The sequence below is a fragment of the Volvox carteri genome (assembly GCF_000143455.1).
Source record: "Volvox carteri f. nagariensis unplaced genomic scaffold VOLCAscaffold_41, whole genome shotgun sequence".
Classification (NCBI taxonomy): Eukaryota; Viridiplantae; Chlorophyta; class Chlorophyceae; order Chlamydomonadales; family Volvocaceae; genus Volvox; species Volvox carteri.
The window spans coordinates 428383-439665 of record NW_003307584.1 but is presented as its reverse complement, the minus strand read 5'-3'; the positions used below and the strand labels follow the sequence as shown (position 1 = coordinate 439665).

The window sequence follows — 11283 nt, the reverse complement described above, 5'->3', positions numbered from 1 at the left end:
GCTTTCGCGCACCGTCTTCCTCGATCTTGACTCGCAGTATGGCCCCTTCACCGTCGACGCCTGCTGCGACGACTTCGGCATCAACGCCCACGTCGTTCCCTTCTTCTCGCCGTCCCGCTCCTTTCTGTCGGCCCAAGTCGATGGCGAGTGCGTCTGGATGGTCCCGCCTACCTCGTCCCCGTCCGCCTTCATCTCTCAGTACCTGGAGTCCAAAACGACTAACCCTCGCACCTCCGCCATCATCGTCCTACCAGACCGTCCTACAGCCCCCTGGGCTCCTCTCATACGCCACATGACCGTCGTGCGCCGCTTCCCTGCTGGCGCGCGGATCGTCTGCCGCCGCGACCCCTCCGACGCCTCCAGGTACGGCGAGCCAGGACCTTCCCCCTGGCCGCTTATCGTCTTTTACGACCCACCGTCCAACACCCCCTTCACGCTCGCCACTTCGTCCACTACCTCCTTACCTACTTCGTCGTCTCCGTTGTCCCCTACTTCGTCGTCTTCGTCTTCTCTTATCTCGTCGTCTCCGTCGTCCCCTACTTCGTCGTCTTCGTCTCCTCTTATTTCGTCGTCTCCGTCGTCCACTACTTCGTCGTCTTCGCCCTCTCTTATCTCGTCTTCGTTGCCTCCTACTTCATCGTCTTCATCCTCAATTATTTCGTCACCTCCGTCCTCTACCATGTCGTCACCTACGTCGTCAACTACTTCGTCGTCCCCGCTTACCACCACCTCCCGTGTTCGACAACTCACCCACCACTTCGCAACCCCAAAACCACTCACACCCCCAACCGCGGAACAACCTCCGCCGTCCCGCTCCAACGTCGCCCGTCTCATCGCCCGCTTCTCGCCCTCGCCCCCAGCCCCACAACCCTCCACGGCTCCCGTACCTCCACCTACTCCTACCCCGCAACCACCCACCAGTATAACCGCTCCACCTCCGCGCGTCTCCTTCGCTTCTCCCCTCGTCTCACCACCTACCCCTCACTCTACCCTCCCTCGCCCCCAACCCATCCCTCGTCCAGCACTCAAGCAGCACCACCGTCTTCGCCAACCTCCGTTACCACCCGTCGACGAAAACACACCCACTTCACAGGTCCCTCTACCCCCTATCCTCGGCCGCCTGACAGCCGCCGATCTCTCCTCCACACTCATCGTCTTCGACGCCCACATCGCTGGACGCCCTGCTCGAATCCTTCTTGACTCCGGCGCCTCACGCAACTTCATAGCCAACGATTTCATCAACCGCTCCCACCTCCGTCCCGCCAATCTTCCACCGTCTCAAGCCTTCCGAGTCCGCCTCGCCAACGGACATCTCGCTCTCTCTTCCGCCGCCCTTGCCAACGTCCACCTCTCCATCCAATCCCACCATGAGCTTACCACCTTCTACGCCTTGGACCTTGACGGGTACGATGCTATCCTTGGTAAGCCTTGGTTAACCCAGCACAACCCCAACATCGATTGGCAGTCCAACACCGTCACGATAGGCAATACACTCCTTTCGGGCTCAACCCCCCAGCCACCCATGTTCGCCATCGAATTCGTCTCCGCCGCCCGCATGCAGAAATGCATTCGTCAAGCCAGCGCCCGCCCACCACCACCCACCGCTTCCAATCCTCGCAAACGTGGCCCCTTTATTCAACCTCCACCAGTCTACCTCGGCATACTCCGTCCCCTCGATGATCCAGAAATCGATCCCGAAGCCCCACCTCAGCCCACCGCCTCCATACCGCCTGCTCCGCCTCCTCTCCAGTCCATCCTCGACCGATACTCCGCTGTCTTCTCTGAACCGACTGGTCTTCCACCGTCCCGCCCTTGCGATCACCGCATTCCCCTCGACCCCGACGCCCAGCCGCCGAAGCAACGTGAGTACCGTATGTCACCGGCAGAGCTCCAAGAGCTTGAACGACAGCTCAAGGACTACCTCGACCGTGGCTGGATTCGCCCGTCTACGTCGCCGTTTGGCGCTCCAATCCTGTTCGCCCGCAAACCCGGCGGCAACGGACTACGCCTCTGTGTCGACTTTCGTGCGATCAACCAGCTCACCGTCAAGAACGCGTACCCGCTGCCTCGTGTGGACGAGCTCCTAGACCAGCTGTACGGCGCAGCCTACTTCACCAAGCTGGATCTCTGGTCGGGTTACCACCAAGTTCGGGTGCACGAACCGGACGTGCATAAAACAGCTTTTCGGTGTAAGTATGGGCTGTATGAATGGCTCGTCCTTCCTTTCGGACTCACCGGCGCCCCTGCTACGTTCATGTCCCTGATGAACGACGTCCTCCGCCCCTTCCGCAACAAGTGTGCGGTCGTGTACCTCGACGACGTCCTCATCTACTCACGCACCTTCGAAGCCCATTGCCGCGACGTGGAAGCTGTCCTCCGCACCTTGCAGAACCACCACCTCCACGTCCGCCGCACAAAATGTTCCTTCGCCCAGCCGTCAACAAAATTCTGTGGCTTCATCATTTCCCGCGACGGCATCACAACCGACCCCGACAAACTTGCAGCCCTCAACCATTTCCCCATTCCCTCCACCATCACCGACGTCCGCGCCTTCCTGGGTTTTACAGGATTCTACCGCCGTTTCATCAAGGACTACGCCCGCATCGCCCACCCTCTCATCGCGCTTACCAAAACCACCCAGCCCTTTCCCAAGACCTTACCGCCCGACGCCGTCGCTGCCTTCCATGCTCTTCGTAACGCACTCACCTCCGCCCCCGCTCTCATCATTCCTCAAACGGGTCCCTCAGCCACCTTCACCCTCTATACGGACGCCTCTACCCTTGGCCTCGGAGCAGTACTCCTCCAGGAACGAGACAACGCCCTTCATCCCGTCGCGTTCGAGTCCCGCAAGCTCAATCGACACGAAGCAAATTATCCAATCCACGAGTTGGAACTGCTTGCTGTCGTACACGCTGTACGTAAGTTTCGTTGCTATCTTGAAGGTTGCCACTTCACGCTATGCACCGACCACGACACTCTACAGCGTTTCTTCACGCAGAAGGACCTTTCGCGACGCCAAGCTCGTTGGGCTCAACTGCTCGCACCGTTTCAAGGCTACATCTCCATCACCTACCGCCCTGGGCCACAAAACCTGGCCGACGCTCTCTCTCGCTTCCCTGTCCAACCGCCGCCTTTCCCCGATCCACCCTCCAGCGTCTCTTCCACACCGTTCCTCTCACCATCGCCTCACATACAGTCTCTTCCATCTTCCGTTCCACTTTGGCCTTCCACAGAACCACCTGTCGACATCTCCGCCAACAACGCGCTCCGCCACACCTGCTTTGCTCTCGCCTCCCATGTCCTTCCCGACCCCAGTCTCACCGCCGCCATCCTTTCTGGTTACACCACCGACCCCATGTACTCCAACCCCGCCACTATCAAGCCATACCTCCAACGCTCCCCTGACGGTCTCGTCTACTTTGGCAACCGCATCGCTGTACCTGCTGACCCCGCCCTTCGCCGTCGCCTACTGCACGAATTCCATGATGCCGCCTACTCAGGTCATCCCGGTTTTCGTCGCACCCTCGCCTCCATCACTACCCGCTACTGGTGGCCACATATGAGCCGCACAGTCCGTGCCTACGTACAATCCTGCGCCACCTGCCAGCGCTCAAAACCATCTACTCAGCCTCCGCCTGGCCTCCTCCATCCCATGCCTACGCCTTCACGACCATGGACTCATGTGTCTTTGGACCTCATCACCGACCTACCGCCCTCCAAAGGACTGGATGGTCGCACCTACACCGCCATTGTCACGTTCGTCGACATGTTCTCCAAACAAGCCCACTTCGTACCCACCAACAAATCAGCTACAGCCCGCGATATCGCCCTCCTTGCCATCTCCAACATCTATCGTCTTCATGGCCTCCCCACCACCATCGTCTCCGACCGCGACCCCCGCTTCACAGCCGACATCTGGCGCACCTTTTGGGAACATTTAGGCACTTCCCTCAACCTTTCCTCCGCTTACCATCCGCAAACCGATGGTCAAACTGAACGTACCCATCGCACCGTCGAGCAAATCCTTCGTGCTTACGTTCAGCCCATGCAAGATTCCTGGGCTGCCTACCTGCCCATCGCCGAAGCTGCCTACAACAACACTCCCCACGCCAGCACCGGCACCACCCCATTTTACGCCAACTACGGTTTCCATCCCACCACCCCCGCCACGATTAACACCCCCCCTTCCAAACCCGCACACACCGCCGCCGCTGATCTCCATGCCCACATCCGTGACATTCATTCTACCATCACCGCAGAACTCGAAGCAGCTAAAGTTCGATACGCTGCCGCCGCCAACCAACACCGCCGCAACCTCACCTTCCAAGTTGGCGACCGTGTTCGCCTCTCCACCACTAACCTCACCTTACCCGACTACCCCTCCGCAAAACTCCGACCTCGCTACATCGGCCCTTTTACCATTAGTGCAGTCATTTCCCCCGTCGCTTACCGCCTCCAACTTCCACCTACCCTCGGTCGCATCCATCCCGTTTTTCACGTCTCCCGCCTGCTTCCGTGGACAGACAACGATCCTACGCTCTTCCCCAACCGTCCTCCAGCTCCGCCCGCCGTGCCCATCACACTGGAGTCACCGTACGACCACGCCGACACTATCGTTACTGCAGTTCGCCTAGGTTATAACCGTCGTGGTCGGCCGTCCGTCATGTTCCTAGTTCAGTGGTCTACCGCCAGTGGCCGTGACGCGTCCTGGGAACCGTACGATGACGTACGCAGCCTTCCAGCACTTCGTGCCTTCCTGGCGACCCCAGCCTGGACCGCGTTTAAGCTGTCAGACCGCTATGCCTGGTTCAGAGCGAAGTTTCCGGAACGGGCCCCGAGGATAGTGCACTTCATGACAACCTAGCGCTCCGCATAGGATGTGTGTTGTGTGTGACTCGTGTCCTGTGTGTTTTCAGTTTTGGGTTATTTCGCCTCAGTTTTGCGCGTGTCGTGTCTTGACTTCTGTTTTTTTCGGGGTATTGCGTGTTGCATGTTGTGTACTTTCGTGTTTTCTTGCGTTCTTTTGTCATCCACCGAGTTTGCTTTCCGTGCCTTAGGCTTTTGATTTGCGTACTCTTTGTGGATGTTTCTGGACACGTTCGTTGGGTCGTATACCGGTTCCTCAGACCGGTAGATATAGGTGTCGTGCGCCTTATTTAGGCCGGTATCCAGTGCGGGGAAGGTTTTGCCTTGACTCCGGTTCCCTTTTGCCTTCCCCTCGTTAGCCTGGTACCGATTTCGTTCAGGGAATCGGAGCGGCGCACGACTTAGCATAGTTTGTACTTTGGTCGCATCGAGGCCGATGCTTGAGCTAAGCAGGGGGGCATGTTAGGTTTTCTTGTTAGTTGTTAAGTCGTTAACTTTACTCGTGGACGATCATTTGAGATACGGATAATGTACGACCTTCCGGCGCCGCCTAGGCTCTGGATAACTATTTAAGTCGTTGTTGTTGTTTAGTTTGTTATGTCATCATTGTTACATCTTGTAGGTTGTTAGCTGGCTTAAGTCGCTCGGCCCTCTTTGTAATCATCGTGGCATCCCAACGAGAAACGGAGCCTATGCCCTTTCAGAAGAATTATTCATAAAGTTTCCGACATTTAACCTACTAATATTTTATAAGGACGCATACCACGCGACTGCCTTTGGAAGCGTCCCTCAATGTCGTGCAGTTGGTTCCGGAGGAGGCGCGGACGCCATCCATACGTCTTCGTGTCTAGACCGTCCTCGTCAATTTTTGCAGATTGTTTTATCGCAATTTTACTGATCAGCAGACGCCTGTCAGAAGCATGGCTGGAGCTCCTGGAGCGTATGCAGGGATGCGACCGTATTCCATATTAATACGCCAGCTAATACGCCCGTATTAATACGCCGAATACGCCAGCCAGTTGGGCTGTTTATGCGTTGGCGTATTGTTGGCGTATTGTTTGTCGTTGGGTTGTCGTACAGTCTGAAAACTCGCCGATTTTGAGAAATATCGAGCTATTGACATTCCCGAGTCATTGGTGTAATTAATTGATACTTAGGATTAGGTTTTAGGGTTTGCTTATCACTGGGTTTGCAACATACCTTGTTGTAATAACAACCCGCGAAATGGAAAACGGACCTAAGCCTAGTGCTGTGTTGGATTATTTCGAAGAAGTCGGTGACTATAGCTCTAGCTCCAAGCGCTATGCTCGCAAGTGCAAGTTCATCAATGAGCACGGTTGAGGCATTGCTGCGGACCACTTTCCCCTGGTTCGACTGGACCAAGCAGCCGCTGGAGCTCAACCCTGGCCAGAAGGCGATGTCGTTCGCCGTGGGGGAGTGAGGAGGCTTTAGGGGGGTGTGGTCTGTCGTCTGTGGTGTTGGCCTGACACCCAAGCTATCTCTATTTGGGCTGTAGTATTTGTGATAATCACGGTTTGTTAGGAATGCTAGAATGCAGACGCGAATGTGTGCGCACATGGCTCGATGGCTGTCCAGGTCTGGCTGTTGCCCAAATTCATATTTTATCTTGTGAGAGATCGTTTTCCAAACACTAAAGCAATACGCCTTTCATTGTAAAAGCGAAAAACATGAATTCCATGACGGAATAGCGCAAAAGGAATACGCCACGAGTATTGTAATACGGCATGGCGTGAACCCCGGCGTATTGATACGCCATACGCCTGGCGTATTAATTTGAGGTACCATTATTACGCCAGACGGCCAAAACGAATACGGTCGCATCCCTGATCCCTGATCCCTGATCGCTGCGTATGGCTTCCGTGATCAGGAGCATGAGCGCACACATCACACGCGACATCACTTAGTATGACATGGCATAGCAACTTTCTAACCCAGTCTGAACGGTAGCTGGATTTGATAGTCCTCCTACATAGCAGTATCCTAATTGCCAATCATTGCGGTGCCCTAATCTTAATCCAATACCAGTGTACTAATCGTAATCCTGGATATAGGTATTTATCCTAATCCTGGGGCCGGGTCCCAATCCTAATCCTGGGGCCGGGTCGCAATCCTAATCCTGGGGCCGGGTCCCAATCCTAATCCTACACTCGGGTCCTCATCCTAAACCTGGCCTCAACTTTGTATCCTAATCCTGCCCCTCTTTCCGAATCCTAATTCCTGCCTGACCGGTACCCGAACCCAATCCCTAATCTTTGCATCCCTCTGCTACAAGAAGCTGCGCTGTGATGACGCTGATGACTATCCAGGGAGTTGCCAAAGTTTGCACCACAAATCACCGTTACATGAGCATGGGGCACTTCACCTGCCATGGAAAGAGGCCCTGCAAGGGCTACATGAGGTAGACGAACGAGTGGAGTGGCTGATGAACAGGCCAATGCCAGAAGGTGTGATTTTGGAGTTCAAGGACCGATTAGTGGGTGGTTGGAAGCATACGCGTTTAGATGTCCAGCCTGACGTGTATCCGTCAGACGGCAAGCAACCAGGAATCCACATGGCGAAGTATAAGCATTGGATGGTTTTGGCGGCCGAGCAAGCGGGCAGGAAGGAGGTGCTCCTGCATATCACAATGTTTATCCCGCGTTCGGCGAATCGCAAGCTTATGCAGTTTAGGCTTTGCTGTTGGGGACTGGCGGCTAACAGAGCGTGTAAGGGACGGCGTTATATACCTAGGGAGGAGCGAGTATGCCCTTGCTGCGGCACTGATAGCCATATCGAGGATGGCAAACACATTTTGCTAGACTGTCCGGTGTACGACGAAATCAGATCTGATATGGGCTTTCCACGCTTCGAACATATGAAGGACGCTATGAAGTGGGAACCTGAACGCCTGGCAAGGATGCTGGAACGCATATGGTCCCACCGCAACTCTATCGTTCCCTTTGGTCGTTAGTATACTTCATCACTTGTTTCGTTGGAAGTGCGAGGTAGGATGGTGCTTATAGGCGATTTGGCAGCCCTTGAGCCCTCGGCTCGTACAAGGGTGGTTTGCAGGTACGGGGAACGCACCCACGACCATGTAACAACAACAACAACAACAACCTGCCACCAATGATAGAATTTTCGATTCTAACAGGTCTCAATCCCGGGATCTTCCGGGGGCAATGGTCCGTGCCTTACCAGTTGTGCCTAGCCTAAGCAGGGCTGAAGAATTCGACGGTCTGTTGGAGTCCAACGCGTGAACGGGCAGTGTGTGCCAGAGTACGGTAACCAGGCGTGCAAGTTTTCGTGCCCCACGTACTGGGATCGAAACCAACATGCACGTGAGGCACTTGTAAGCGGTCCCCTTGCAAAGGTTTCTGTACATTTCTTAAAGTCATGCACTTCCGGATGCCGGCCTGAGCCAACCCTGCCAATCCGACAGCCAATTCGATACCCGGACAGGCCAATGCGATACCCCGACAGGCCAATGCGATACCCGGACAGGCCAATGCGATACCCGGACAGGCCAATGCGATACCCGGTCTGCCCACCAGCCAGCGCAATTCCGGGGCTCCACAGCGCAATTCGAATACCTCCGGCGGCCCGCCAGAAGATTTCAAGACCCTGACGGACCAAGTTTTTTGTCAGGAATAAAAGTCAGGCCAATTCTGCAACAGAGCTCTTCCCCAATTCCAGCCCAGATCCTACCCCTGCAAGACTCCCTTGGAGCCTCTGCCCGCATGCACACGCGTGGACGAAAAAGGTCACACAGACATCGGACATAGACATTGGAAAGGAAGGACGTGGCGCGGAAATGTGTCGCGTGTGTTTGTTATATGAAGTCCGCAGATCCCCCATCCACGGTCCCCTAGTTCACCCAAGTTTTCACCACATGCTAAGTGGCATGTGCCCTAGAATGAGCGCGATGGTGGGGAGCGGCAGATAGCGGCGTCTCGTTTTCTTGTAAGAATAGGAACGCGGAGGAAAAGCTACCGTAGCTCTCCCACGGCTGTCTTCCTGCTGAAGTCCTTCCAGCTGTTAGCACCGGTTACACTGCAGTTTTTTGCACTGCAAAGCGAAAAAGAGCTATCTCGACACGGAGCGTAGGCTGAAAGGAACCGGACCGCTCCTAAACAATCGGGAAGCGTACGCTGATTTAGCTTGCCCAGAAACTGGTGTAAGCCCCGAGAAGCGAAATTGCTCGAAATTCGCTAAGACGCGCAGTGATTTTAATGTGGCCCGCTTATATAGTCAGGCTAGCGCTCATCATCACCACGCGCCGTACTTCTCCAATCGTAGCTCCGTTAGCTCCGAAGTTACGACAAGTACTGACATGAGTTCCGGTAGGTCGTCAACTTACTCCAAAACATTACACAGGCGTTGATGTGTACAAAATACTTTTGTACGTGCGTGGCACAGGGTATGGCGCATAGTGTTTCGGGAGTCAAAATTGTACGACGTGCCCATGCGGTAAGGACGAGAACCATAACAGTTAAATAAGATGAGGAGGAAGTACGCTTGTTCCCCGAATTCAACCACGTTGCCATGATATGTTTATATATAGGGAGAATGCTTTGGGAAAGCCCTGACCAGCAAAGTAGGACTGTCAGACGATGAAGTAAACAGTCGAAAATGCAGGACAGCAGTGCCAATTCACTAGAGGTACCTACGGCGGTTCCTGCACCAGCATCTGTACCAGCGCCCTCGCCCCTCACATCGACCCCAAGCATTGAAGGCGCTGCAGCTGCAGCTGCTGCTGGAGCTACATCACAGGATCAGCAACCTGCACATGCAGCTCCTACAGCAGCGCCTAGCCCAGCAGTGATGCCGACGGCTCCCTCGGGATTGCCACCACCAACTGTGCAAACGGCAGCAACAACACCCACTGGGGCCTCATTACAGGCGCAACCATGTGCACAGGTATACAGGGTGAAAGCCATCCTTGGTAGATCGCAAAATCTGCAATACTCTCCCCTTTACTCATGTCGCGTTTGGTCGCATTCGGTGTGGCTTACATTATTCTAGGGCGTCCCCGCCCTTCGTTGAAAACTAGCCTCCAAAAAGCATATTTCATACGATAAGCCGCTTAGGATTTTGCAAACCCTTTTGTGCCACCGCCATGCTGAGCATGCCGCAGGATGGTGCCTCCTGCACGCCGGTCACGCCGCATGACCCCATCTGCGGGTACTTGCTCCAGGACCCAGCATTTTTAGCTGCTGTAAAACAACAAGATGCCTCTCTGGCGGCTCAGGCCGCAGCCAAAACTATCAAGGTGCGCGCCATGGGTGTCATCCCCACATTCGCCCCACTTCCTCCTGACCTAGCAGCAACCCAACCCTGAACAGCCATCCCCCAATTCCAAGCCCTCCCAACTACGCTCCCAAACCTGTCTTTCCTTTCCTCTGGATCCCCGGCCAGCTCGTGGTGCAGAACCCCCAGCTGTCCTAAAGAGCTATCTCCTGCCGAGCTGCGCAGCCCACACAATGCCACCACGAACCCACGATCTACATACACACACACACACGTGCTTTACCTGTACCTTGCAACGTGTCCGTCTGTCCGTGTGTCGAAAGAGAGAAAAGAGAGAGAGAGAGAGAGAGAGAGAGAGAGAGAGAGAGAGAGAGGCGCGCAGCGTGAGCAAATTTGAATGCCCGTTTCAGAAGGCTATAAACCAAGGGCACATTACACCGTAACTTCCCCGACTATTGGGGTCCCACCACCACCACCACCTAGGGGGGTCCTCGCAGCACCACGTCAACCCGAATTCTCAACAAGCTCCTCAACAAGCTCAGCAGTGTCCCGACTGAAGTTTTACCGTCATATTTCCCTCGTGTTCATTTTAAAGTCAGTACAGAATTTCACGTCGTTGGAATCTTGGAAACTTGTCCTCCCTGGCATTTCGTCACACCGTCGCGCTCTGTTCACCCCCTTATCTTCACCCCCTCACGACATCCATAATCGCACAGCTCAACCTGCATGCCATCATCAGCCGCATCAAGCCGCAGCAAAGCGCTGCCCTGGCGTCCTTCATGGCGGCGGGGGCTGGCGGCGGCGGCGGCGGCGGCGGCGGAGGAGGAACCCCCCTCCCGGCCCTCTCCTCGGGTAGCTACGTGGACGCTGCCGGCGGCGGCGGCGGCGGCCCTGGTGGCGGCGGCGGGCTCGGGTCATTGCCGTCAGTGCCCGGAGCCGGATATTCCGGTGGTCCTATGGTGGGGGGCCCAGTGCCGCCGGGGTCGGCGGCAGCAGCCGCGGCGGGGCCTGGATCCGGACTGTGTGTGGGTATGGGGGAGAGGCGGATTTCGGATCCAGATGGTCGGTTCAAACGCGGCGGCAGCTGCGAGCCCTTGGATCTCACGGGGTGCGGCTCGGGACGTGTACGGGAGCTTCGGAGGGGTGACTGTGAGCAGAGGCGTGGCG

At 55.8% G+C, this 11283-nt stretch overlaps 1 protein-coding gene across 1 annotated transcript in view; it reads left to right on the top strand.

Annotated features, from left to right (window-relative positions):
* Nucleotides 1–9498: 9498 nt before the first annotated feature.
* Nucleotides 9499–11283, top strand: part of VOLCADRAFT_106298 (uncharacterized protein) — a gene marked incomplete at both ends in the record, with an annotated part of 5127 nt that continues 3342 nt past the window's right edge. Inside the window, 4 exons of the mRNA XM_002954235.1 lie at nucleotides 9499–9786; nucleotides 10004–10138; nucleotides 10600–10710; nucleotides 10833–11265. Of these exons, the coding sequence (XP_002954281.1) occupies nucleotides 9499–9786; nucleotides 10004–10138; nucleotides 10600–10710; nucleotides 10833–11265 (967 nt within the window). The remainder of the gene's footprint in view (nucleotides 9787–10003; nucleotides 10139–10599; nucleotides 10711–10832; nucleotides 11266–11283) is intronic.